The sequence below is a fragment of the Platichthys flesus genome, chromosome 18 (assembly GCF_949316205.1).
Source record: "Platichthys flesus chromosome 18, fPlaFle2.1, whole genome shotgun sequence".
Taxonomy (NCBI): Eukaryota; Metazoa; Chordata; class Actinopteri; order Pleuronectiformes; family Pleuronectidae; genus Platichthys; species Platichthys flesus.
Window position 1 is genome coordinate 5434640 of NC_084962.1, and position 27668 is coordinate 5462307.

Here is a 27668-nt window from a genome sequence, read left to right on the forward strand (position 1 = left end):
CCTGGTGCTGTTGGAGGTGCATGTTGGGAATCCACTTCCCTCCCAGACAGACAGCTGCTTGTCTTCGGCAGGGCAACGCGTTTGCCCCCATCTGCAGCATATTAGTGAATGACAAGACCCCCCACTCAGACGGCAAACAGTGCATTAGGTATTGGCCCTGATTACCAACGTTTGGCCCGGTCTAAGCCTGATGTAAACACACGAGGGGCCCACTGGCTCGATCTGAATGGGCTCCATGTTTCTCTGTATGTGGCCGTGTAGCTCCTTCCCACTGTAAATAAACCTCCGCGGGCAGCTTTGTCAGTGACCGTGTGCCCTTAGTGTAACAAGTGTTATAAGTCATTAGGCAAATTATTTGCTCTGCTCCACAATTTCCTATGAGCGTCAATACAGAGGTGAAAGATTAAGAGGAGGCCGGCAGCTGCATGTGGCTGCATGAGAATGTGATCATGAATGTGAATGGAGGCCAGACAGGCAGACGACAACCAGCAGGGTAGAGGAAGAGTGGAAACCTTTAGTGAAACTAAATATTTTTATTTTTTCCAAACATAAACTCATTCATATTATGTACAGCTTGAAAATATAACACATCAGACAGAATTTGAATGGTTGCTGTGGATTCAGCAAGACTCATACAAATTCGTTTTTTTTAAAAGATATAAAAATTTACAAAATATATAAAAGTGCTTGTGAGAGGGGAGATGGAGGTTGATGGCAGCAGGGCGGCCTGTTGTCTGTGAAACTCCCCATTGATGTCCATTTAAATAGAAAGTACTAGACGTGTTGCTTCAAACCATTAAATATATCAACACCCCAATGAAAAAACACTATAATGTCCCATAATCCTTCAGTGGTGGCAAGATCACTATAGTTTTCCATGACTTCATACTATGGACACGTTGTCCATTGTGCACGCACACCTTTCCACGATCATATTTGGAAACTCTGCAACTTCTATCTCGGTGTAGTCCCCTTTCTTCACCAGGTACATGATAGGCAGGGGGGCGCTCTCGGACACTGTGCACCTCCGCTCGCCATAGCCGTAGTTGTGCTTCGGCTGCTTGCAGCCCCCGGTGCAGCTGAAGGCCTGGTAGCCCGCTGGCTCAATGATCCAGTACTGTGTCCAGGTGAGCGCACGGAAGTTGACAAAGTGCTGCTCTCTGCAGCAGGTGTCTTTGCTCTGGCTGACATCGCAGTCGCCTTGAGAACTGAGGAGGAAAAGAAGAAACGTAAGAGGACTGTTTTTGTTTTTGTTTCCTGGGGAGTGGGGGGGGCTTTCAATGGGGGCCCAGAATCTTTTAGCTACAACCCTGCTGACCTCACTTCTATCAAATGATACTGTCTCTAGTTTTTATTAGCTGGATCCACATCATTTGCTCTCAAACACATCAAATAGCACCAGGAATAAACCAAGTGTCAGTCACTAATGTGCTGCTGCCTCTCCAGACCACTGGCAGGAGCAAACTAACGCCCCTGTGCCACACTGCTGCAACTCCACTAATGAATGCAGGATGCGGACCAATTGTCACGCAGATACAATATCCTGTGTATCACAAGCTGGCGCCCTTACCCGTATTCTTCGAGGTTGAGTGTGTAGAGGATCAGCTCGGGCTTCCCCAAGGTGTTGTCCGTCTGCTCCTGGGTGGTAAAGTGGACACTCTTGGCCATCTCTGCCGCGTAGCTGCCAGGTCTCTCGCCCTCGATCCACACCTCCAGGTGCATAGGTGTCTTCTGCTGTGTCTTGGACCAATAGTGCACCGCCTGGGTCACATCAAAGCTCTTCCAGCCCGACTCGTGAATGGGGATCAGTCTGCGAACATGATAAGGACGATTAATTAAAACAAGGGAAGGAGAGGAGGCTGATGTTTCCCGGAATTAGATTAAGATAGCCAGTGTCGCCACGGGGGGATCGTTCCCTCACCTTGAATCTACCAGCGACGTCCGGTTGGATCCGCTGGGCAGCACCTCCACCCAGTAGATGCTGACCCGGGCGTTGCTCACGGCCCGGTGGTTCTTCCTCTCCACCGTGAAGCGCTTGTGGTAGCTGGCTCGCTGGTAGAGCTTCAGCTCGGCCATGGTCACCTCGCTGTTATCGGGGATCCTCGCCTCCATGTCGAACACCATGCGATACCGAGTGGTGTCAGAGTACAAATACTCCCCAGAAATATCTACAACAAAACCAGTTGATACATTTAGATACGTATAACTTTTTTTTTTAACTCTGACATCTTAAAACGAATAACTGTTAAAAACAGTTTGGTGCGTAAAGCGGTTTTTACGCAGTGGCACAATTACGCACGGAAATAACTATTCGCTGTCAAATCAATTTCCTTATAATGTCCTACAAATTACACGTTTATGTCAAATGTGAGAGGTCCTTACCTAGATTTCCAGGGATTCCCCTCAGGATGCCCGCCAGGCTGGGCAGAGCTCTGCGCCTCCTGCTGTGGTGCATCTTCAGCATGGACATGTACTTGTTTTTAATATGCGCCGGAACAACCAGGTTCTCCAAATCCCTCTTATGGATTTTAGGAATCTCATCCATGCCCAGTTTCTCCAGCAGCGCGTCCTTCATATCCTGATGCGTAAAAGCCTTGGTGATTCCGAAGATTGCGGTGCACAGGACACAAGCGCGGAGGAAATCCATGAGTGAAACGTTGAGTGCAAATAACAGCGGCACGGTAGCAGAAGTCTGACTGTGTCTGTCCCGGGACGCTTCTCCGGCCCCTTATATCGTCGCGGCCCTCCCAGTCGTTCGCACTTTGTCGATGGGGGCAGGGACCCTTATCAGAACAAAGGTGCGACAATACAGCCCCATCCTAAACAGGATATCTAAGTGGCCATACTTCAAACAGCAACAATTAGACTCGAGTGCCATCCGTATTGTGGAGGTGTAATTTCACCATAGTTTCACTAAAACTGAGCTTGATGTCGGTGGCCTCCTTTTGATGCCAGGGTGAGGATCTGAAAAATCTGCTGTTCCTGGTGTAAATAGATCAGCAAATTTAGAGTTCATCTTGATCTGGTAAAAATCTGACAAATCAAATCGGGTTTGTCTTTGTGCAAGTGTGTATTTGCAAGACTTGCACACCACATATGTGAAGGCTTAATGTGTCATAAAGTCAAAATGGGTATATTGTGATGTTTGGAATCTTCTTTCAGAAGCTTTTCAAATAGAAATAAGGGAACAAATGTTGGAAATGTTAAATGTAATTGAGAAGAACTGTCAAATTTTTAACAGCTCATATCAGCGTTTCAGTTCAACTCTTCGCCTCATGATTCTGTGGCTTATTTTATTAGAAAGCACCTGAATAGTGTTTTCAATGATGGGACTGATATTTAACTTATTTTTACTTTCTCCTCTCCAGATTTAGACAATTCCTCCCCCAGTCGGGCCACCCCGTGTTTCCAGACAGACATCTCTTGACCCTGTGAACCTGAAGTGCCCTTTCTTCAGTAGCACTCTTGTCTGCACACACCCCACACTCTGATGTGTACATTCCACTGGACGATGTCAGTCTGGCAACGGTCTGTCACTCAGCGGATTTACATCTGCTCCGGAGGCCGGAGAGCAAATTTGGGATCAGGACTGGAATCATCACTGTTCACTTTGGTACAAGTGTCTAGCACAGGCTCATGGAGGAAGTAGTGCAGAGCTTTAAGGTAGGAGGGAGGGGGGGGTCAGCGGATTAGATGTTTATTCCGAGCCCTGTCACCCATTCTTGGCCCTCTCCAGCAGATTAAAATTATTAGCCAAACAGACAGTTAATCCAGGGACCGGGGGGCCGGCGTGGATGTGGATTGGGGCAGGCTCTTCACAGGTTGGTGATTATCTGATTCCATTGCGAGGATTTGCCTTGCCTTTTTTGTCACACAAACATTAGAAGAGGGGCTGCTCTCGCTGGCTGCCCAGAAGGCCCTGCCTGTGGTTGTGTATTGGGCTGTGTTTGCTTAGAGATGTCAGACAGACCGAAGGGACACACAGGAAGAGCAAATGACAGATGACTGCCAGACCTGCTCACTCCAGCTCGAGTGGCTGCAGCTTACAAACAAGACAGATTATTAATTACAGATGGAAGACTCGATAGCACACCAGGACAGAGTCTGTGCACGCCACAATGAAACAATTCTGAATGTGAAACAAAGAAAATAACCCGTTGCATGCGTGCAAGGCGGTTATGTAAACACATGTATGGTAAGGCTACTGAGCTCATTGCAGGGTGATGACAACTTTTATATGTTTGAGTGTATTGCAGCTGCTTTAGACTTTAAACCTGATTTATTCTATCAATACCAAACGTTTTTTAATGCAACCTTAGCAGCTGTGTGTGAAGTGTTGAATGCATGAATACACTCATAATGACACAAGGAAATGTTGATATTGTTCTGTGCACATGTGGTGTAATCGTGTATGAAAAGCTTACCTAAACAATATCTCTTCCACTTCCATTTACCTTTTTCTATATTTTTGCATTGTGCATTTTCTAATATTGAATTTATTCTTAAAAAGTTCATATTGAGCAAAATCACGAGAAACGTTATTGTTACAATTTTCATCAACATGTAATTGTTGTCATTGGTTTGTGTGTGAGGGACAGTATTTCATCAAGTAAACACTAACAGAGAAAATACAGGAAATGAGTCAGGGTTTGTCTAAAAGGACTATTTTATTCCCACCAAGTGTACAATTGAATAAAAACAACATTAAATTTGGACAGAATGGGAACATACAGTTGTAGGCAGGATAAGCAGATTTCGATTTTTCAAGTTGGACATGTGAAAAAAAAAATATTACTAAAGCATTCCTTTTGGCTTACACAAAGGAATAGAACCCAGAGTATGCTCATGAGTTACATGTGTAAAAAGTAAAACAGGTCTACTGCAGTGTCTGATGGCAGCGGCAGCAGCAGCGGCAGTGCAGACATGTAAATTCAGAGCTCATCCATTGTCCAGTCCATGAGGCCACAGTCTAACAGGGCCTGTTGTCCAGAGGCCTGTGTGCTGCCCTCCTTCCCCTCACATTACAACCGCTAATTCGGGAAATTAAGATGGCCTTTGTGTGATATTTCTCAGTCTTTCTTCCTTCCCTGCCCAATCAAAGCCAAGTTGCCCGCAGTTCAAAGCCGCATCTGATGCTCCGAGGTGCCATTTCTTTTCAATCAAAGGCCAACGAGCTCCCACAATCAACAACGGAGGTGTTAATTAACATCCAGGCATTTGCATTCAAAAGCAGTCCAATTTATAGGTCATTCCCTTCCATTTGTGAAACATGGAATCCCCTTGGCCCGCGGGGGGAAAGACCCAAAAGTGCGTGTGTTTGCAAGGGGAGCGACTGGAGATGTTGTCAAACACTCTGGAAAGTCCTGAGGTTTGCACATCACATTAGAGCATCTCATTAAAGACGTCTCCCGGGGAACGAGGCGGAGCCGCTGCCCGCTGCACTGAGTCAATATTGAACTTGTGTCGCTGGTGGTCACCGCCGCGAATTCCTCCTCATTCACATGGAAGCCACTTCCTGATCCGCTTTATCTCTACGTCAAATATTTGTGAGCCGCGCTACTTTGCACCTTAATGGGCCCCCGTACACACGAGCTGCGGTAACTGCAGCCGGGCCTGTGTTATACACGCATCCGATCCATCCAGCTGCCAATAATCATCGATCAGTCTGCGGGAAGTGGGGGGGGGGTGGGGTTGAAGCGCCAGACCTGTGCAGGGACAACACGATTATTGCTCATTGGCCTCCACATGTAGACAGAGTGCAGGACAGTCTAATTGCATTTCACGCAGACGAGCCAATCGGCGCACAAGAGGCGGAGGAGGGTTTAATCCCGGCTGTGCAGACTCACCCAAATGGGATCAGACATGATTAGATAGGACTCACAATAAATATTTTCATGTACTTTTAATTAATCGACACATGGGTAAGGGGGAGAGGGGGGGGGGGACTTTCAGTGTGCAGGATGTCTCTAAACAGGAAGGAATGGATGATAACTCACTTATAGGTCAGAGTGAATATATGAAAATGCCTTTGTCCGTGAAAGGACAACATCTATAAATATATATTTAAATATAGAAAAATGACTAAAAAAAACAGATCAGGGAGAAATAAGAATTGACTACAAACGAGCTGCAGTGATTTGCACTAAGTTGTAGTAAGACCTTCTGTCCAGCAGAGGACGTTATAGTAGTTTTATTCAAGCAACTCGAGGCTTTAAAGGGAACATCCGCCCAAAATACAATGCAATGGTTAACTCACAGTTTAATTCAATAGACAGCTGGCCTCACCCATCAAGCCCAGATTTAATGAATGAATTCATTAATGTTGGACGGTCTTTGACTGATTCAATAAAACAATTAACCTGGTCTAGTCTGGTGTCCCTGCTTTTATTGTACCTCCCTTTATATCGTGTTTCCAAAGAAACGTCTAATGGATTTCTTTGTCTCATTTACAAGACTGCATTCAAAAGACACATCAAATAAATGTATTCGATATTTGTCGGTTGTCAGTCAAGATATCCCAGTAATAAGGTCACTTCTGCATGTAGTATAAAATGCTCCTATTATTTATGTTATTTGTGTCAAAACATTTTTAGCAGTGACCTCTGTCATTGAACTCGTTCAAGTGTTACACCTGCCCAGTCATCTATTTAAACTGAAGCGTTTCATCCTAGTAGGCTCTTCTCAGGTCAAACGGCTGAAAATGGCTGCCACACCCATATACATTATTTTACATTAGCATACTGTAGGTTACATATCAATGACACCAGATGTGATTAACCACGTAACACACCCATTGTGATAAACACCTTATAACAGCTGACTGAACAGAAATACATATTACAAAAGACTCAGAAGTGCAACAATAACATCAAGAATACCTCAGATTTATAATAAATATATCGATATAGTTACATGGAAAGAAAAATTAAATAAATATAACAATATTAAATCCAATATTTTAATAAATTGCTCAACATGCTTAATGTGACCTGGTTCTGCAATGTCACTCAGGAGAAAGTCATAAACACTGTGAATACAAAGAGGAAGAGCAAAAAGGGGTTCTCGTCTTCGCAGGAGTTATTATGTTGTTATTTGCTGCTGTTGCTCATGGGCCTTTCACACAGATGATATTTCTAGACCCACATAATCAATCATCTCATGGTGGTTACACATTGTGGAGCATTTCAACTATTGTCGGGTTGGATCTGATAAACAGCTCCACTGACATGGCATGTTTCAAATTAGATCTTGGTCACCATCTAGACCGAGATTATTGGACCCATCTTGCATGCCAAGTGTCTCTTTGGGCCTCTTTTCTCCCTGGTATGGAAGAAAATGGATGGCAAGAAGACAAATTAATTTGAATATGTTGTGAGATATAACAGTTTATTGTTTTTTTATTGCTCTCTGCTGCCGTGACACACACAGACACACACAAAGGCTTCCTGCTGCACACCCCCTCAGCGCTGTTAATCATTATTGGTTGTACTTTGAGCAGCGATATGCACCTCACTTCAAAAGGATTTTCACGGAAGACACGATAATGAGTTCAGAGTAGCACACTGTGAAACTGCATGGAAGCCCACTCATTGTGTGGTTGAGGTCTAATAGAGCTGGATTATACTGTCACATATCACCCAATGATATGTGACAGTATAATCACCTACATAATGCTTCTCTAATGAGTGGGATGATGAGATTTAGGGCTTGATAACCAGTGTTTCCATATCCTAAAGTGTAAGATAGCAAAGTGAGCTCCATGCGGAACAGGTTTCTTGCAACTGGGCTCCTTTTGCTCACTAGATGACACAAAGTATGATAGTATTTGACAAATCGAGGATTTTTTTTTTTTTGGAAAAGTTTATTCCTGAACAGCTTATTATTGTTCTATAGTACTGCTCTTATATTATTCTCATTATTTATGTAGTTTGTTTTCTTGTTTTGCAGGACTTTGTACTTTTTTGATTAAAAGTGCTCTAATAAAAAAAGTTATTATTGTTATAAATATCATATTTATCTGACCCTCCTATATTTTTTACGCTACTTCTAAGTTGCATGGGGAAGGAAAGACATTTCAGAGGAGGTCTAAACTCCAGTAATTCTTGTAATATGTTAAACAAACTAACTGTCTGACGAACATGTTTCAGCTTGTGGCGTCAGTCGGGGTCTGATCAGGGTTGTCAGGTCTGATGGAGGCCACATGCCAAAATGTGACGGCCCTAAAAAGTCGCTCTATATGCTGCAAGGGTGGGTGAAGTAGTTGAAGAAGGTTTGACTCTGTTTCAATTAAATCCAATAAATGCTCAAACTTTATTTCCCCCCGGTGGACAATTCTTGAGGCACATAGAGCATTTGAAGACAACAAGTAAAAACTACATGTATGAGAGTCAAACACAAATCAATACACACACTGGTGTCTGTGTTATGACCTCTCTTGATTCTCACATTAAATTCTGACTCACTTGTACTTAGCAAGTTCAAGTTTCAAGATTTATGTGTCATATGTAAGTTAACACAGGGTCAAAGGTACAATGAAACGTGTTGGACGAGAGAGCGAGCTCTGTGACGCAATAAGAGCAATGTCATAGAGAATTTAAAGTAAGAATCCTTAAATAAAGTAAATTAAAAGGAAGTAAAAGAGCTCATTACCAAATAAAATCAAATACACTGTACATATTGGACGATGCGAATGTCAAACCATGTGTATAAATAGTCTATAAACTTTTTCCAGAGGGGAGTGAGCAAACAGACAGGAAGCAGATATGAAAATCCTGCTGTAGCCTGCAAGGGCGGTTCAGTTGCTTTTAGCTTCAAGTCTCGCTCATCTGTGAGAACACACACATGCACATGCACACACACGCTTGTCTCTCTATAGCTGTGAGGACACAACTTGGCATAGTTCATTCCCTAGCCCTTTACCCTAACCTCCCTTAGCCATCACAGTTAAAAGCCTAACCCTGACCTAGTCCGAACATTAATAATACCCATAACTACAGAAAGACAAGCACTACCCCAGCCTCCCCCCAAGCACACATACACACACACTTGATATTGCAGCCCTGCAAGGACGTTGCAGTCAAGGGCCTGCAGGTGAGACACAGGTTGAAAGGGTCTGTCTCTGATCCATGAGGGTGTATGCGGTGACGTCAGCTGTCAGTGTGGACATGTGGGCATATTCTCAATGAAATACACTAAAGGAACGAGTCAGTTATCGCCAGGGAACCACGACCTCTAATGTGCATGTGCATGACTGCAGCACACAGGCCAGACTGGGCACGGTCGTGTGAATGAGGCCCGCAGCAGCAGCAGCAGCAGCAGGTTATTGCAGTGACGCACAGTGTTAAAGGGACAGCAGCCCTGAAGAGACGGTGATCCTGTCCGCACCTCAGCAGCGGCAGCTCACTGACAGACAGGCTCCATTCACAGTCTTGACAGTCACCCCCGCCCCCCCCCAACTCCTCCTCCCCTCCGCGCAGCAGATGCTGTGACGGGCGCCATGATGATGATCTGGGATTTTGCCTGCAGCATCGACCGGAGATGCTACAAACGCCGGAAGACGGGCCGCGGGCAGGAGAGGCACTCGCCGCGTTCACGTTGAAACGCAACAAAGATGGCCGATTTGAGGGTTCCAGGGGGTGTGTGCGGTGAAAGTTTGGGGGAGAACAGCTAACTTTTATGAAACGTGACGTAGTACATTAAAAAGGAGGCGACGTACTAAATTGTGCTAAGCGCAAACAAGCTGAGCAAACGCGTCAATTTGTGGCTCGTTGACATTCCACGGCCAAGCCCCGCTTCCCAGAATCCACCGCGGCGTTGGGCGCAGAGCTGTCTAGTGGGCCCTCTCCCCCGCGCAGAATCTCCGGCAGGGGGCCGCCGCTGCTGCCCGGACTGAGCAGAGACTGTGTAGAAGCGAGCGAGCGACCGGCGGCGGAGGAAGGCAACGACAAGGGGAGTTCTGGCCGTGTCCCGTATTTGGAACAAGCGAGACCAGACTGCAGCTTTTCCTCCTGACGCGACACCAGCGCCCGTATAACCTTCAGTGAAGGACCCGCTGCTTTATTTTTTTTGACGGCTAACTTATCGGGGCTGCTGGGGGACTCCTGAGCGAGCCGCGGTCTGGAGCCGGGGAGAAGCTCGAGAGACATTTCTGGACGCGGAATGGGATTTAAAGAACATATCTGCCTGCGCCGAGTTGGGAGAACAAGCGGATAATTTTTTTCTTTCTTTTCCACTTGGATGAAAACCGCCACACAATTCCAAACACCGTCCGAACTGGTTGGATTGAGTTCAGCTTGGTTAACACGTCGCGGTATCACATGTCAACTCCTGGAAAAAAGGGGGCGACGATGGCATTTATGAGCGGAGAAAAGTAGCGTTCACGTTAGCTCGCTGGCTAGCTAACCGTGCTAACCTAGCAGGCTGCTAACTAAGCCTGTGTCGCCCTTCCATTCCTGGAGCAGAGGAGGGGCGCTGGGGCTTTGTAGCATTGCAGACCTGCCTTTGCAACAAAAACATTTTTGGGTTTGCTGCAGGAATGGAGACCCCCAGGAATCTGCCAAAACAACTCGGGGGTATCTGCTGAACCCGAACCCACTCGATTGTTTCCCCGCAAGGAGAAGGACAGGAAAGTTCAGGCTAAACGCTGGGGTTTGATCAGCATTAGCCGCCCCGGGGCAGCCGGGGTCTCTGAGTCGCGACCACTTCTTTTCTTATGCACTGTGTTGGGGTTAGGTCTCGTGAAATGGGGAAGTCCTGCACGTCTTATACGCCTCCTAGATGCTGGATCTCGGTAGGGAGATCATGAATAGGTCGGTGTTACCTTGGAATTAGCCCTCGGCTTGCCCTCTACTCAAAACACTATTATTTTTAAGACGTATTCAAGGTGAGGGAAAACTTCTCTTCGCGGGCCCCTCTGCGCTAACTCACAGGCCCGGGAGGTGCTTGTTAACCCGGACTCTCCCAGCTTCTCCACCATCATTACTTCAAACCCCACCAAGCCGGAATAATGTCGGGAGAGGTGCGTTTGAAGAAGCTGGAGAAGCTGATCCTGGACGGGCCACCTCAGTCCAATGGCCAGTGTCTGAGTGTGGAGACCCTGCTGGATATCCTGGTGTGCCTCTACGATGAGTGCAACAACTCCCCACTCAGGAGAGAGAAGAATATCCTGGAGTTTTTGGACTGGGGTAAGCTCACTTATTCCCTTTTATTAATTCCTCTTGTTTGGCCTGTGCATCCAGCCTCCCTGTCTTTTTGGTAAGATGATAGGCTGCTAGTGTTGTGTGGTGCAGTGGCCCTCCCTTCCCCATCACATTCCTTTTATAGTAGTAGTGGAGCTGTGTTGGCCTGCTCTCCTCTCACTCCAAACCCTCCCTGAAACTATGAACAGGGCCACTGGTATCCCGCTGCACTTAAATGTTTAATATGGGCATATTACATGTCAGCATGTTACAAAAGAGCACAAAAGAAGTAACGTTGTGTTAGACATCAGTTGACAATGAGAAGGAGAAAACAAATATGTAGGGCATTAAGTGTGGTGAAGGTGATGTTAAGCAGACACTTTTAAAAGTTTTGACACAAATCCAGGAAAGATCTCATAAAGATGACCCGTGCTCCAGGCCACCTTTTGTTCTTCCGAAAATACACCCTCTCATAAAGTAGATGGCTTTCTGTCATCGTACCAACAACCCTCTTCAGGTCACTTTGGTTTTCACTACTACTTTGCACATTAGCTTGTTTGTCCTTGCTCATGGGTGTGTGAGGGAAAGCTTGTTGATAACCTACCTAGCTGTCAGGAGCTGACATTGCTGCTGACGTAAATAAAGAAAAACAGTGTGGTTTTTACTCGCTGTCTGATACACCAGAGATTAGTCGCATTAATGTTTTACTCAGCGTTTGATTCGTTATTAATGAGGAGCAGAGGTTAGTTCTCCATCTTTCCCACTTCTCTGGTTAAAGCAAGATTAGAAAAAACAACAAAAGAGCCAGGAGGACCACACACAAACACACACACACACACACAGCTCAATCATCTGTGCAAAAGGACTGTGTGTGTGAGTGACACCGGGGGTTTGGTTTGTGCATGAAGCAGGAATGTGAACAACTCACCTTTTTTATCTGGCGCAGAGGCCCAGCTCGCTGCCAGAGCATGCCTGGCCCACTCGTGCTTTAAAACCCTGAAAGAAGCCTCCCTTTTGAGGCAAAGCAGGAGCAAACCATTGTCCTGGGTCAAGTTAAATTCATATTACAACCTGCAATAAGAACATTGATTATGGAAAGAAAATTAGGTTTGGCATATTTGCTCATGTCTTTCCCCCCAGTTTTATAACTGAAACCGTTTAAACAACACAGTTAAACAGGCTGCAGTTTGGCCCATATTAGGATGGCAGTGTCAAAGACGGACAGGATGGCAGTTAAATCAGTCAAATGGTGGAATATTCTGACTGGTGGCTGCTCTCCCCACCAGCCACCATCTGGACAACCAATTCTGGGCTAAAAAGGGAGCTGTTAATGAACTGGAAGTGGCTGGATTTGTGTGGGGATAAAGTGATAGCTTTCCTCTCCCTCCAAAGTCTCATCCAGCCATGTTTGTTCATTACACATGTATTGTTTCCTTCTGAGCCCCCCATTTTTACCAGAGTTGCTGGCTCAAGGCCGACACGCTGCAGAAAACCTGCCCATGCAGCTGTCCCTGAAACAATGTCCGTGTGCCCTGGCCTTTAAGGAGAGGTGTCCAGGGCTTGGGTGCCAAGTGGTGACTTCATGCTGACATTTTTCCTGTGTTGACACTTGAAACTCCCGGCCTGAGCTCAACCAGACACAACACACAAAGTGCAGATTGTGTTGTCGCTGTCATGGTCATGTAGGGCTCCCATGTTGTCGCTTTATTTTATTCCTGTCCAGAGAGGTTTGCACAAGAATCCTTCAGCTTCTACACTTTAATATCAATACATTTAAAATAGTTGAGTTTGTGCGATGAAGCTCAAGTTATGTGAACTAAGTTGGTTGATAATCTTTATCAGGGAGCTTTGATACAAAAGCCCCTGCTCCTTTTAGTTGTGCTGCTTTCAGACACGCACTGAACTTTGGATAATCTCCTGAAATTTTCCAGAGGCAACCCGATTACAATGGTGAATTTAAGCTGTACCTTTTAAAAACAGTTTTTTTTTGTGCATTTGGGCTAAATGGGGTGAATTGAAGATTATGTGAGTCACATTGTGATGGCGTGAAAAAGACATGTGTTTTGGGAAAAAGGTATTTGTGTTTCATCAGCAGTCAGACACAAACACTGAGCCATAGACTGCTGGATGTGATGTTAGTCCAAACTGATGAGTAGATATCCTTCTTTTGGGGATGAAATTGCTGGCTTTAGCATGAGTTTAACATTGTGATAATGCACGTCCACATAATGGTAGACCACACCTCTTGTGATGTAACCATCTACAAAAAATAGTATAATACAGGCCAAGTCTTATCTTGCCCTCTGAAGTTTTTGGAGTGTTACCACTCCCATGTTTTCTTTTTCCTGGCAGAGCCGCCAGCCAGAGGGTCTAAGAGAAAAGCTCACCTGTTACAGATGCAACACCTTCTGGAGTAGTTGGACAATTACAAGCTAAATATTAGCCGAAGAAGTCGTATGAAAGCAGCAGCCAGAGTTGGATTGCTTTGGACTTTTGCTCCATGTCACACACCATCTTCTTATACCATTATCTCCTGTTTGCAACCGGACTCTTAAATAAAAGCTAAAATAATACACAATAATCAAAAAAAAAGAGACTTTCTGAAAACACAGCAGAGCCGTAAATGAGCCCTGTTACGCTCATTTACGGCTCTGCTAATTGTTTTCTTATTGAACATCTGGAAACTTGCCGAGTGGCATCTCACCCGGTGCTTTTGAGCGACAGCTTATCCCTTTACCAGTGTGAAGGTTCTGAAAGAAGGCTTCAAGAGTAAGAAACAGAATATAATTGATCTGAAAATGACAACTTCTCAAATCCATCTGTACTTGTCTGATCCCAAATCTGTGAACACGATAGTGGACAACTCTAACATCTGCAGCATCAAAGATTATTGCAGGACATGCCTGTTTGGTAAATATTAATCCGGTTACCTGCTTATTTTGTGATATGACATTGGGTTGAGTCCTCAATTCACATCCCTATAAAATCTCTTGTAATACTCTTGCCATTAGCTGTAAGTGTAGAAAATCTGCTTAAATGCCAACTGAAGTGGAAAACAAAAGTAATACACCAAATGTATATAGTGCTATGCAAGTACAGCAAGTATGGGCTGCGTTAGGAGTGGTCATACAAAGAAATATGACCACCGGGCTTTAGCTCGACAACACATGAGGGGAAAATATTGGAATGTAGTATTTGGAGCAGAGTGACAAATGATCCTATGTCTTACAGGGATCCCCTCTACGACATGTAGCTCATTATTTTAGGACATTGTTACATTATATATAATCACAGAAAATTGGAAAAGTATCCTCATTTATCCTACTTGCAGAAAAATAGCTGAAGATGGGCCTCAAGAAACCAAAGGAGTTCTCTGCAGCTGCAGTATACTTTGAGTGAAATGATACATCATGGTATCTTAGTCACAAGGTCTGTGTACCTTTTTTTTAATCCAGTAGCCCGGACGTAACATAGCTGTAGCGGCCTTTCTTTTTCTTTCTGAGACTGTTTATGAGCCGGAGAGAAAGACAAACATTTGTTGTGGGTTTTGCTTCTCCTCTTGTTTGGTGACCTCATTTAAGCTGAAATGGAGACCCTTACATGACCTGCAGCCACAGGCGAAATGAACATGGGAAAGTACACTGTATTCTGACTCCTCACATATACCGCACAAGTTCTGTGTCTACCAATTTCACCAGCTCAGACCTGCGATTGTATCCAATTTCTAACAAGCTGGCTTGTCACATTTACCGTAAGCCAGCCAACATATGTCAACATCTTACTTGTTTCTCATTTAATCGGGTGTTTTCAATGACATTTCCATTTCCTCTGTTTTCTGTGGAGATAACACTTATTTTGTCCTGTTTACATTTTCCCCTACATTTCTTGCTTTGTTTTTTGTCCTAATCTCCCTCCCTGTTTTGGGAAATGGATTGCAGGGCAGCTAAATGAAAACGCTCAGCCATACCAGCCCACATTTGGCAAACATGGGGGAGGCAGCCTGACCTCGTCTCAATCCAGATTCAGTGTTAGCCCGCAGTGGCCAGCTGTTCAGCTGCAGCTGATGTGTGCTCCACCCTGCAAGGCTTTCATTGGCAGCATGCCTCACACACTACTCACAGTGGAGAGACACACTCTTATTATTGTGGTTTTGCCCAACTAGGCTACCTCACAGACTGCAGTCCCTCCTTGTTCCTCCCGTTGAACAGACCAGACAAACTGCCATTATGCTTTTACGAATTTGAGTTGTAGTGCTTCCAGAGTTTTTGTGTTACATGGCTTTAAATTCTGCTCGAAGGCCAATACCCAACCCACAAAGAAAACAACCGCCATCTATTCAAACCTCTTGCCTCGTACTCTGTCCACTTTCCCACTGCAGTGATAAGCATGTGTTTGAACCAGTTTAAACTGAAGGACTAAAGATGCTTTGACCATTGTGTTGTAGCAATAAGTAACATCAGTGATGCTGCACAGTGTGCCCTGTTAATGAGAGACAGATGAGGCAGGAAATGTACTATTGCATTAATTTTTGGCAGCTTGGGGTGGATGATAAAGACAGACTGGACATGTGATTGTGAATCAGTGTATTAATGGTGTTGTGGCCATGATTGGTGCTATTAGATTATAATAAATCCATGAAGAAGAGTTGCTAATCATGAACCGTGATGTTTAGATAAATGCAACAGTAATCTTTGGTTGTCTGTATCAGTAACCTGTATCATCAATATCTTTTAATGTATTAATATTGGATGTTAAAACATGGTATGGCCAGGGGGCTCTCTGGACATCTTTGTTACCCCTCTGGTTGTTCTGACATTTCCTGGCTGACTGTCCGGTGGTTGTGGCAGGCACAGAGAGCAGGAAGGAACTACAAGGACTCAGTGAGCTAGTCCGGACCCAACGGGTACATGATGTCATACAAGGAAGTGGGGCAGCTGTACCACATTGTGTCATTGTGTACTCTGTGGCTCACTCGTTTCCAACATTTTGCTGTTGTTGGGAAGGCGCAAGGTCGCCAGCATGTTTATTTCCCTTCATTTCCCTCACCACACCAGCAAACATACTGCACAACTCGCATCACACACAAAAAGCTTTTTCTATTGTCTTGAGTAGACTCACAAACAAGACAAAGCAGAGGGGCCCATGCAGATCCTCTTGTTGAGTCTTCTGTTTTACACTAATTTATTATCCTAAATGGAGCAGTCCAGCTGATACTTACTTTTTATTATGCTTCTTTTGGCCCTCCACATTTCATTTACTTTCATCCTAAATTAGATTCAAGATTCAAGATAGAGTGCACCAAACAAATCTGTCCGATGATGGAAATGAAGATAAATTACGCATTTACATGTCAATTACCCAATTCACTACTCCATCTTCACAAGATTAGTTGGATTATTTCATGAGGTTATAGGAAATATATTTGGAATATAATGCCGTTTCTAATGATTTTGTAAAACACACTGTATGAATAGTAAACTTCATCTTAAAGAGGCAGTTTATTGATGTACCTTCAAGGTTGTGGGCAAAGTGAGAGGTAGTTTGCAGTCCAGTATTGTATTTTATTGCTAATTCTTGTGTTAAAATTATAACTCCCCTAATGCAAATAAAATCAATGGTGTCTCTCAGCAGACCGCCTCAAACTGCACCTTTTTTAAAATCAGCCTCCAAAAACCCTAAAAACATCATCAGAGATATCTTCTCAGACTTTAGTAAAAACACAACATTGTAAAATAGTTACCACAGGCTGAACAGTACGATTACATTACATTACATGTCATTTAGCTGACGCTTTTATCCAAAGCGACTTACATTTTTTTAGAACACTCATCATTTTATGAGGGGCCATCTAGGGGTTCGGTATCTTGCCAAGGACACTTATGCATGCAGATGGGATAGAGTGGGATTCGAACCGGCAACCTTCTTGTTGCAGAGCACCCGCTCTATCCCCTAGGCCACACTCTCCCCATACAGAATACACTGACCTTGGTGGAATGCCCCTTGTAAAATATCTAACTGCTGTTCAATACCAACTCTGTTGTTCTGATGAAATTAGTTACCTCCATTGGGTTTTCCCTAATTGAAAAGAAACCAGTGATTTTTTTTTTCTTCCCCAAAGCTTTGAAGTTCTTTAATTGATAGCAGAACCAGTCCTTCGAGTACAATCAGTGTGTTTTTAGTAGTTCGAGTCCATGCTGAGGATATACCCGGACCTTTGCCAGCAAAACATGTGAAATTGTGCGTTGCATTTGCAGCACCAGAATATTCACAGGCGGCCTTTAAAACCACTGAGTCAATGTGTCGGTAAGCTTTTGTAGGCAAAGAGATGCCTGTTGCTAATTGTGATGTGTCATCAGAAAGTGGCAGGGGAAGGTTTGGCTTCCTTTCTCCGTCTCCCAGAGGACACACTGCTGCGCAGGTCATTAGCCAGCCCCTCCGTACCCTCGGGTTCTGACTGTAAATGGCCTCTCCTCCCCCCTCATCCCTTTTCTGTCTTTTCTTTTCTTTACCTTCCCTTCTTGCCTTTCTACAATCTCTCTCATGTCTTCTTTCTTTTTCTTCCCCATTTCCCCCTGCAGTGTCTTTTACTGGGGTTTGGCTGACTTCTGCTTTGCTGTCTGTCAGTCACTTCAGTCTGATCAAATGGAAATGAAGCTGCCCAGTTGGCTATTCTTAGGTCATTATAATTTCTCCCTGCCCACTGCAGCTTTTCAAAATAAGTCAACCTCTGTTGGTTGGAACTATTTTAGCACGAAGCACATGCCGTGTTCTTGCATAAGCACACGTTATGTCATTATTTCTGTCTTGTCAGAAGTCCGCTTGACTTACATGGATACAGACGGAAGTGTATAAAATGCTCTTACTGAAGTAATCACTGCAGATAGTGGGCTCCTGGCATTAGCAGCCAAGATGACTTTGATTTCTGGGAAATTACAAGAGGGTTTAGTTCTGCTACAATTTTGTAAATATGTTTTTCTATAAATACTGAAGGAAAAATGTTGGTCTGCGCGCCTTGTTATACTCTTCAGCTCAGAGGAGCAATTGGCAAGCCCCTCTTTCCGTCTGTCTAGAACACACAAACACACAAATGGCTAATACAGAGCAACATTGTTTCTCAAAAGCTTTTTTTTCACGTTGTCAAAGGGTTTTCTTCCCCTCCTCCCCCACCCGTTCAGCTGAAACAGTCCCACAGCCAGCTGGCCAAGGGGCTTCCTTGCATAGTTTTGTCTCTTCACATACTCGCTGGACTGGGGAGTTTGTGTTAGTAAATCCTAACTGGTCCGACTGAGCAAAAATGTCAGCAGTAGCCAATACAAAACACCACCAGCAGAAAATGCATAGCACAGACATTCCTCCTATTCTTCATTCATAAAACTGTTTAGAATCCATTAACACAGCAGTTACAAGGAATATTCCTGAAGGTTTATCTTGTCGTGCTTTGTGTCTGCCATAGTAAAAAGCCTCTAAATTATGAAACGTATTACTGCTTAATGCTGGGGTTGGTAATCCTGGAAATGCTAGTGAGAGCAGGCTACACCCAAAAAAATTGCTATCGATACATCGCAACGTCCCCCATCGGCCCTCTCGTCACAGCTACACTATATGAACGCGCACTGCCTGACAACTGCTAGAGATCAAGTTTTCCGTACCTCGCTAGCTAACTTCCTTTGTGTCTCTCTGGTCTCTGAAGACTCTGTCCATGCACAGTGAGAGCACAGCATAGTGCCAGACAGTTACGCCAGCAAATAATATAATTGGTTTCAAATTTAGATCGGACTAAGACTTTATTAATTTATAATTTTCAGGACATGACCAACTTTAATATCAATATCATACTAAAACTACTTATCCTATTTTAGTTGTACTGCATTTTCCATGTACACCACATATTCTCTGATAGAGGATTTCATGTTGTGTGTATTGTGATGCCCTTGATTGGGAAAAGAGCTTTATAAAATGCAGATCTTAAAAGTTTACCCACAGTTAAATCTGGGGATTAGCTAAATATTTTTTGGGGCAGTAGCCATTGATACTAGATTCTACTCAAACTGTGTATACACAGCTTTACATGATTTATGTAGCATTTATAAATGTATAGATTTTCTTTGCTGTACTAATCCTTCTAATAGGACAGTTAAAGACGGATTGATAAAAATGGAGGCAAATAACACAATGGGCAGAATTTGCATTGTGTCTCATGTAAATCCCTCACCAAGGGAGTGTGCCTTCTGTCCGACCCTCCACTGTCTTCGACCCCAGGATAAAACCCATTAGTGTTTCTTCAACCCAGAGCCCACAGAAGCCCCGTCAGGGCACAAGTTCATAAATAATATGGAAGAAAACTGCAGCGTGTTATCCTCTTGCTTTCTCCTCTTCCTTTTTCAATTCCCCCTGCCTTCACTCTTTTTCTATCACAGGATGTTACTCAAAGAGACACAGAGAAACAGCCGTAAAGTTTGCCATGGAACCGTGGCTGTCGTAGTATGGGGATATAAGGAATGCTTTTCACCTCTGCTTGTGTCTACTGTAGACTTCTGCTCCCTGGATATGTTAGCATGGGAGTTATTTTCTTTATTTCATTATGGAAAAGGTCTTGTATTTTCTCTGTCTGTCCCATTGTTTTGTGATGTCTGAATGTTACTTCTCATTAGCTTTAGCATGGCAACAGTTAGCATTAATTTGAGATGTTCTTTCAAACCAGTTAGTCAGCCATGTTTGGTGCATCTGTCATGTTTTATTAATAAGGATATTGTTCCGTTCCCTCTGCAACGACTTTGCAGCTGCGTTTATGCCTAGACTCTCTTTCACTTTAGATATATATATACTTATACAGATACTATAAACCTTGTCATAATGCAGCAACACATTTATTACAACATTTCAGTAGATAAAAAAAAATCTGTTATAATTTAAGTCATGCAGTTGTTTTGTGCTAAAGAAATCGAAATATCCTTAGTTTTGCAGCAGAATATTTGAACCATAATTCATGGTTTAGGTCCAGGAGTGTTAGGCAGAACGCCAAGCCTCTGGTTGTGACTGCTTCTTGCCCCATTGCATGTGCTTTAGACAGCACATCCCCTGGCTGCTTGAAGCACAAGGCTCAGCTGTGTGTGTGTATGTGTATGTATGTATGTATGTGGGAATAAAAAGCGCTGACTCAGGCCCCAGCCCCTCATGGCCGGGCTGCCTGTGGAATTTGGAGCCGAGGTGCAACGTTCGGGCGAGTAGCAGCTGTTTAGATGAGGCCAGGTCTGTCTCTTTGTCCACCAGTGCCACCCGGCCCATTCATTCTCTCTGTCTGCCTGTCAGCCTCTGCTATCTCTTTTGCTCTCATTGTTTAGATCCGTGTCGCTCTGACAATATGGTGTTTCCCCCCTTCACTCAGTCTTCACTTCTTTCATACATTGTAATGTCGCACACCTCTTTATGACTATTTAGCCCTCTGTCTCAGTGTCATCTCTCTCATTTTCCTCTCCTCTACTCTTTCTCTTTCCTTCTTTTACTTCCACTGTTTCCTCTCTCTGCTCCTGATCTCTACCTCCCCTTCCTGTCTCTCCTCTGCCCCCTCCCTTGCTGTGTCCTGTTGCTGTACCCCATCTTTGCCTAGTGACAGAGAATGCAGGGTTGGTGTGTCTGTGTAGGGCATGTACCGGTAGCATGGTGTACATACTTGTCTCGTTTTGGGTATGTTTGCATGTGATATAGCGTGTGCGAAAGGGGACAAACGTGCACAATGGGTGCAACATCCTGACAGAGCTGAGCAGCATTCCTAATACAACTCTGCTGCTGCTTCACCACTCACATATACAGACTTTGATCTTCTATCCCATGCTGTCATACAAGGAAACTTCGTGCCATGTCAAGTTGGTATTTGCTCTTTGAATTCGTACAGGCTAAATAAGGGTTGCACACTCCAGTGGCTAAATTGGTGTGCTAGCATGACTATCAGAACTGTGCTCCAGCAGCCTACAAGTTACACAAGCAGCAACTTTGAATCCAACATATACCTTTTTATAAGTATCTGGCTGCAGTGCATCCCAAACTGTTTATAAATCCTTTTGAGAAATCGAGTTTCAGGTTCGGTCTTCTAGTCATGAATTCATTCGGTGGGAAACGCTAGGTAGAAGGTCTATTTAACCGGATCTGCTCCAAAATGTAAAGTGTTCTTCCTTGTGCTTTGTCCCTCTCTTCCACAAACTTCCATGTAAATCTGTTGAGTAGTTGAGGGTTATGCTGCTAACAAAAAAAATGAGAAAAACATAACCTCTTGGTGGATGAAAAAATGGGCACATTATCACTTCTTAAATACTGTCATTGTTTCCTAGCATATTGGGTTGTCATGTTTCCTAGCTTATTGGTTTGTCTGTAATAATCAGCCACTATTACATTTTTCTTTAGCAAGGCAGTTCAATAAGAGAATGTCCTTATTTCCTTGTGCAAAACTGGTCCAAAGAACATATTGTTTGTAATTGAGTTTAAAGAAAATTTCAACTTAATTAAAAAAACATGGACACTCAGTCAAACTTGTCTTGACACATATGCTTTCAAACTTGCAATTTGTGGTATTTCTGCTCTGTCCTCTTTATTAGATTATGAGAGAGGACATGTGCGAAATTAAGCCTGAAACATGCTTCTGCGACTGCGTCTGCGCCTTTTCACGCCGCTGTGGCGCAAGACTTGTTTTCATTCATGCTTCCCCAACCGTTGCGCGTCTCACAAAGCAATTCCGCGCCAGAACACTAGGCGGAGTAATGCTTTTTGTCGAAGACGACCTGAGAGACGCCTTCTTTGTGGGTGTGGCAATCGTTGTTGACTGTTTATTTACCTTCTACCAGTCGTGTTCTCCATTACAAACACACGGTGAACCATGGCAGAGAGTGTATTCACGATTCCAACCGAACAACAATTGATTGAGATGGAGCTGCTGGACATTGACGAGCAACTTATAATTAGTCATCAGGAAAAGCGACTGGAGAGGAGACAGAGGCGTAGGTGGTCTGTACGGCCATTAAATGTACTCGGACATTGACGGGTTATAAAGGACTCATATTTTCGGACCTCTTCCGACAGGAGGTCTTCGCGGTTGTCCATTCTTCTTTTTAAAATCTTCCGTTGTTTCTGCCTGTATTATGGGGCATGAAACCGGAAATGCAGCTCCAGAAGGGATGTAGAGCAGACCAATCACAGCCTTGCGGGCTGAGTGAGCTTGCGGAGCTTTGCCGTAAATTTTAGAAAAGTGGGGCGACGCCCGTCAGCACGTAAGAAGGGATACATAAGCACGTAAGGGACCCGGAAGGGCTCTTGCGCTTACGGGCCCGTGAAAACGCAGAAGCATGTTTCAGGCTTTCAGGCAAAGAGCGTGTTAGAGATAAAGATTGGGATGAATTGAAATTGTTAAAATGGATTAATGGAGGCTGCAGAGTGGGCTTGGATGTGCTGAATAAGAACTTAGTTAAATACATTTGGTCTAGCTGAAGTACCCTTTGTTTCTCTGCCTTAGTGCTGCGTACATTTGCTGATAGTGATGGAGCCCTGACCTTGGCTCTCGATGTGGTTGCACATTTGACGGTGACCTGATCTATTCTTAGGCCTAAATATACACCGTACCTACAGTAGACTGCGGTGTGCGTGCTTGCCTCTTGTACTCGCTATTCCCACCTCCCTGTGTTCACAGTTTAGACGCTTGACCCGAATGATGTCAGATTGTCAACAATTTGTCATCACCATTCATCCATCTTCCACGTGAATGGCAGTCATTCACGCCAGTCGGTCTCACATGCAACTGATCTGATTGTCCTTCATTCCTTCCGCTTGAGTCTGAATCACGGTGTTGTCTGGGAGGAATCTCTGTGATAAAATGAAGGCCCTGTGCAGCACCTGGTAATCTGTTTGCACATTCACATGCAGGCATGTTTCCTACTCAGCACTGCTGCATTCAGACAGAGATTTTGTGGTTTTGTGGTATCGGTTTTGAGAGGGGTTTTGTGGGTTGTGGGGAAGTGTGTGAGAGCAAGTTGGGAACTGATTATGTGCACAAGTGAGAGACTTGAGTACTGGAGACCTGTTTGTGTGTGACTATAAATGGATGTTTTGTAAGTTCCCCTTTTTATATTTCGGGGAGTTTTATATGTGGTTTTACTAGCCTGTATCCTCTGCAGTCGCTGTCCTCTCTCTCCCTCCCGAGAAGTCTCTGCTGAGGAAATCCTGTGGCAGCTCTAATTGTCATCTCAATTGTCTTCCACTGTTCACCTCATATATGAATATATATATATATATATATATATCACACTGTTTCCTCTCTGTGCTGAAGGTCATGTTACAGATACAACAATCTGACATGATGCTGATGAGTAAATTTCATCTCCCGAAATCCAATTGCTCCGCCCTCAAGGCATTTAAAACAAGACTATTAATTGCACATTTTTCATCCTTCCTGTTTGTTGATTGCACATATTTTATGGTCATCAATTATAGGAGCATTTGTTGTGAGGCAGTTTAGCACGACCTAATTCTATTTAGTTCTAAAAGGAAATGTTACACATATAGGTATCTACTGTCAGTATCTTTATTTACCCTCTGTTAGTTATTGACACACATACATGTGCACACACACTCATCCTCCACTTTTCCTTCCTAATAACCTCAATGTGGTCATGATCAAAGAGGAAAATGAACTCATTCTTCATTATTGGTAATGCCTATGATTAAATACAATTAGCTCCTAATGCAGTTTTCTGTCCAAAGCACCTAATTCTCTAATATTACTTAAATATTGCTTTACATGTGCTCTAAATGCTTGATCCTTTCTAGCCAGATGCTTTGCCTTAATTGCGCCCATCTGTTTTCAAATTGCCTTATTTGTGCTAATCTGTTTCCTCTGAGTTCTTCTCAGATAAGGAAATGCCATTAATGAGGCATTTCCATTTATTATTAGAAATATATTCCCAAGGTGGGTAAATGCCTGAGCTGGGGCAGTTATTAGCCTGAGTGAGTAAGATCAACTACAGAATAAGAGGTGCAGTTAACAGTGAACTGAGTGTCGCTTGATGTTGTTTCAAGTCTGAATTTTGCAGTGTAGAGCATTTAAGTGTGAACTTTATGGTTACTGGTGTTATAGAAATGTTATGTTGGAACTTTCTGTATGTTTACTTAACCAGCATTCAATATATAATGTCTATTAATAATCCACTAATAAGGCAACACTATTGAAAGTGGAACTAACCCTTTGCTACCATCTGCCCTGCTTACTGTTACTATGCCTCTGCCTAGCATAGTACATGTATGCACTTATTGTCGCTAGCATATTTTATTGCTAGATTTTTTGCTGATACTTGCTAGCTCTATGAGTTTGGTTATAGCCTCCAAGTAAGGCTGACATATACTGAAGTGAGGACTTTGTAAAATACTCATATAGATGCATATCGATGGCTAGCAGACATGATATTCAAGAAGACTGAGGCTAAAGCTGTAAGCCCCAGGCAAAAGGTCAGCAACTCTCATATGAGCCATGTATCTCTCACCACAGCCCAACAGAGTTGCTCAGCAAATGACTGGACAATAGCTGTTTCAGAGGTGGGTTTATTGACCATTCAGTTTGCCCTAAATGCAGATCCTCATCAGTCATTCAATCCTTGATGGCAGGGCGGAAAAGACCGAGAGGAGGTGGTGAGCGAGGCGGTATTTTTCTTAAATTGGTGACAAAAAGGGTGAATACAAGGTTTCCATGACAGACTGCCAATGATAAATGATTTGCGCTGCTGCTTCAGAATCAGAGGTGACGCCGCAGCTCCCTGGTCACACACAAGTTAGGCGCACTAGTGCAACCAATGTAAAAAGTAAGTCTGTAGTCGTGGATGTAGAAACAAATTGTTTATAATTCCTGATTGTTTGTGGTTTTTTGTGTGACTATTAAGTATCTATGTTGGTTTCATTGACACTATAGTGTTGATTTTTGTTTGAGAGACAAACCAGCATTAGACTTAATCTGAATCATGTGCTCTCACTTTTTTTCAACAGGATATTCCGTGTCAGTGGCTCTTTTTCTTCACCAGAAATGTACTCCTTGTGTCTTTACCATGTGAAGAGTTGTTGGAATTAACTCTATAAGGGTGTGTGTCTATAAATAGTTTTTTCAGTTGTTGAAAAAGGACAGATTTTACGTTTATTTAGATTCATAGATTAAAGGAATGTACCCAATGTTTTCCCATTCAAAGTGCTCACTCATCGTTCTTGGTGCAGTCTGCAATATCTGACCTTTTCACAAAGGTGCTGGTGTTGTCAATGTAGCTCCTTTTCAGTCAACCAGTCAACGATACAAGATGCAATGGTACTTGTCATTGAGGTAACACAAATGCAGAAGACAATTGATATGACTGTCTGTTGATCCAGCCCTGTAAATGTGAATAAGAATCTCTCTCAACTAAGACAAATAACCATTTAGGGACATCAGTGGTGATATGTTGACAAAATATTCCTGCCATAGAAACACTGTGGACACACAGCCTAATACTTCTTTGCACTTTTTTTTCTCCAATGCTCTGATCCATCGAGCAATAAATTAGTTTTGAGAAGTTGTGGAGGAAATCACAGTTGTTAACTCCAAGTGTGTTTGGAGACAATACTGTAGCCCCCGGTGCTGAGTGCTGCTCTATAACAAGTTCAACACGTTACTGTGGAAACAGAAGAAGTGCAGTCCGCGGTTTATCGGCCTGCTGAGAGATTCAGTGTCTACGTTTACCTAGATGTCTCATGTCCTCGTCAAAACAAGGACCAGTAGCCTGTAGCCTCCCACGGCGACTCAATCTGCTTATCAGTGAGGTCATTAGTCTCGTAACAGTTATCTAGGTGTCTGCTTGTAACTACGCGGCCGCTGTTTGTTCTCGCAGCTTACACCAATGGGCTTGAGCTCTCAGATAAGTCCTAAATGGATAAGGTTGACGTTTTCCCTGCCCAGTTTACTCTTAAAGAGATTCTTTCATTGGACAGCCAGTTTATTGAATGAATACATATCTATGGATCTACATATATATGGAAAATTCAGATTGGCCTGAAGGTCGGTTTGGTGCTTTATATGCCATTTCCTACTAGTGTTTGTGTAGGTAAGATCATTTTTTGAAAAAGAAAACAGTTTGTTTTATGTTAGTGATATAAACCTGGATTGATTTTTTTTTAAATGGTGAAGACCCGTTCTTTGCGCCAATCTGAACTCTCTAGCCATGCCTCTGTATCCTTACTTTAAAATATAATTCATTTTTGTAGTGGTCGCGTCCACCTCCCTTTTGCACTGAGCAGGCAGCGTGTCCTCACACGCCCAGCTGTTGAAAGATGAATATTTTCAGGATGCTTTTAGTTACAAATCCAAGCACTGCCACCTTTCTTCCGGAGTTTATAATTAGTAACCAAGCTAGTCCTTTATGTAGTGGCTGTGCCTCGTTGTGGCCTAGAAAGTGTCTGTTGTGCGTGGCACTCTTCAATGGATGGGGAAGTTTATATCTAGCATAGATTTTCAGTCCCCTCCATTTATTTGTGGGAGCCGTTTTTTCCCCCCACCAAATATTAGTGTCAATGAACTTCACAGCCTGTCCACAATTCTTTTGTAACAGGAGAGGAAAACAATCTGCATTGTAAAAGTGGACTTTGTTGCACTGTTGTGGTATCAGATCGGAGTTACATGTTTATTATTTTTAGGTTACATAACTTGTCAATGATTGACCCTGACCTCCCGATACGATACTATCACGATACTTAGATGGCGATACGATATGTATTGCGATTCTGTGGGTATTGCGATTCTGTAAGTATTGCAATTTGATATTACAATTTCTTTTGGTTATTTTTTTTTTTTAAATACTGGACCATGGAAAACAGTTCAAATACAACTCAGTCAAATTCACTTAGAGCTTTACAAGTTTTATTTCAAATATCAACATTAAACCAATGACTGCTGGGCAGCCAATAGAGAATATAAATAAAAATGTGCCCTATTATTGTATAGTCCCTGTCAACGGCTCACAAACTGACAGATTAAGAAATGTATACCACTTAGGCTACTTTTAAACAATAAATAAAAGGTAAATTAAATAGAATAAGTAAAAGTTTACTTAAAGTATAGACTTTGAAATAAACAAAAAGTAGGCTATGCTTCACTGTTGTTTTCATGTAGGCTATGCAAAGCTATTACTTGGGTATGTTTAGATTATTGTGTAAAAACAAGAGCTGGTCAACATGCTCTGGGTTGAGGTTACTCTCCCCCCCATATAAAACCAATAAATGTATGTTGGAGCCCGGGCTTTCCGGCGAGGAGCCATGCACCGGGCAAACGCTAGCAGACTCCCGGCGCGGGCCAACGCTAGCAGACCCCCGGCGCGGGCAAACGCTAGCGGAGCCCCGGCGTCGGGCTAACCCTAGCCAGTGTTGCCAACTCCTAAGTAAGAAAAGTAGCTATTGGCTGTCCTAAAAGTCGCTAGATGTCGCTAAATGACGTAATCGCCT

At 43.5% G+C, this 27668-nt stretch overlaps 2 protein-coding genes across 7 annotated transcripts in view; one reads left to right on the forward strand and one right to left on the reverse strand.

Moving 5' to 3' along the window:
- Nucleotides 1-883: 883 nt before the first annotated feature.
- On the reverse strand, nt 884-2647 carry lft1 (lefty1). Its single transcript, XM_062412121.1, has 4 exons — nt 2383-2647; nt 1922-2168; nt 1571-1810; nt 884-1208 (listed from the first exon to the last, which is right to left on the reverse strand). The coding sequence occupies exons 1-4, from the start codon at nt 2645-2647 to the stop codon at nt 884-886; spliced, it is 1077 nt and encodes a 358-aa protein (XP_062268105.1).
- Nucleotides 2648-9901: 7254 nt separating this feature from the next.
- The window catches only part of cdc42bpab (CDC42 binding protein kinase alpha (DMPK-like) b), a 74859-nt gene continuing 57092 nt past the window's right edge, over nt 9902-27668 (forward strand). For 5 of the 6 annotated variants that reach the window (XM_062410712.1, XM_062410715.1, XM_062410713.1 and 2 more), the window contains exon 1: nt 9902-11183. In XM_062410712.1, coding sequence (XP_062266696.1) covers nt 11006-11183 — 178 coding nt within the window. In that variant the 5' untranslated portion in view covers nt 9902-11005. The remainder of the gene's footprint in view (nt 11184-27668) is intronic. The other variant, XM_062410717.1, reaches the window with a different exon arrangement.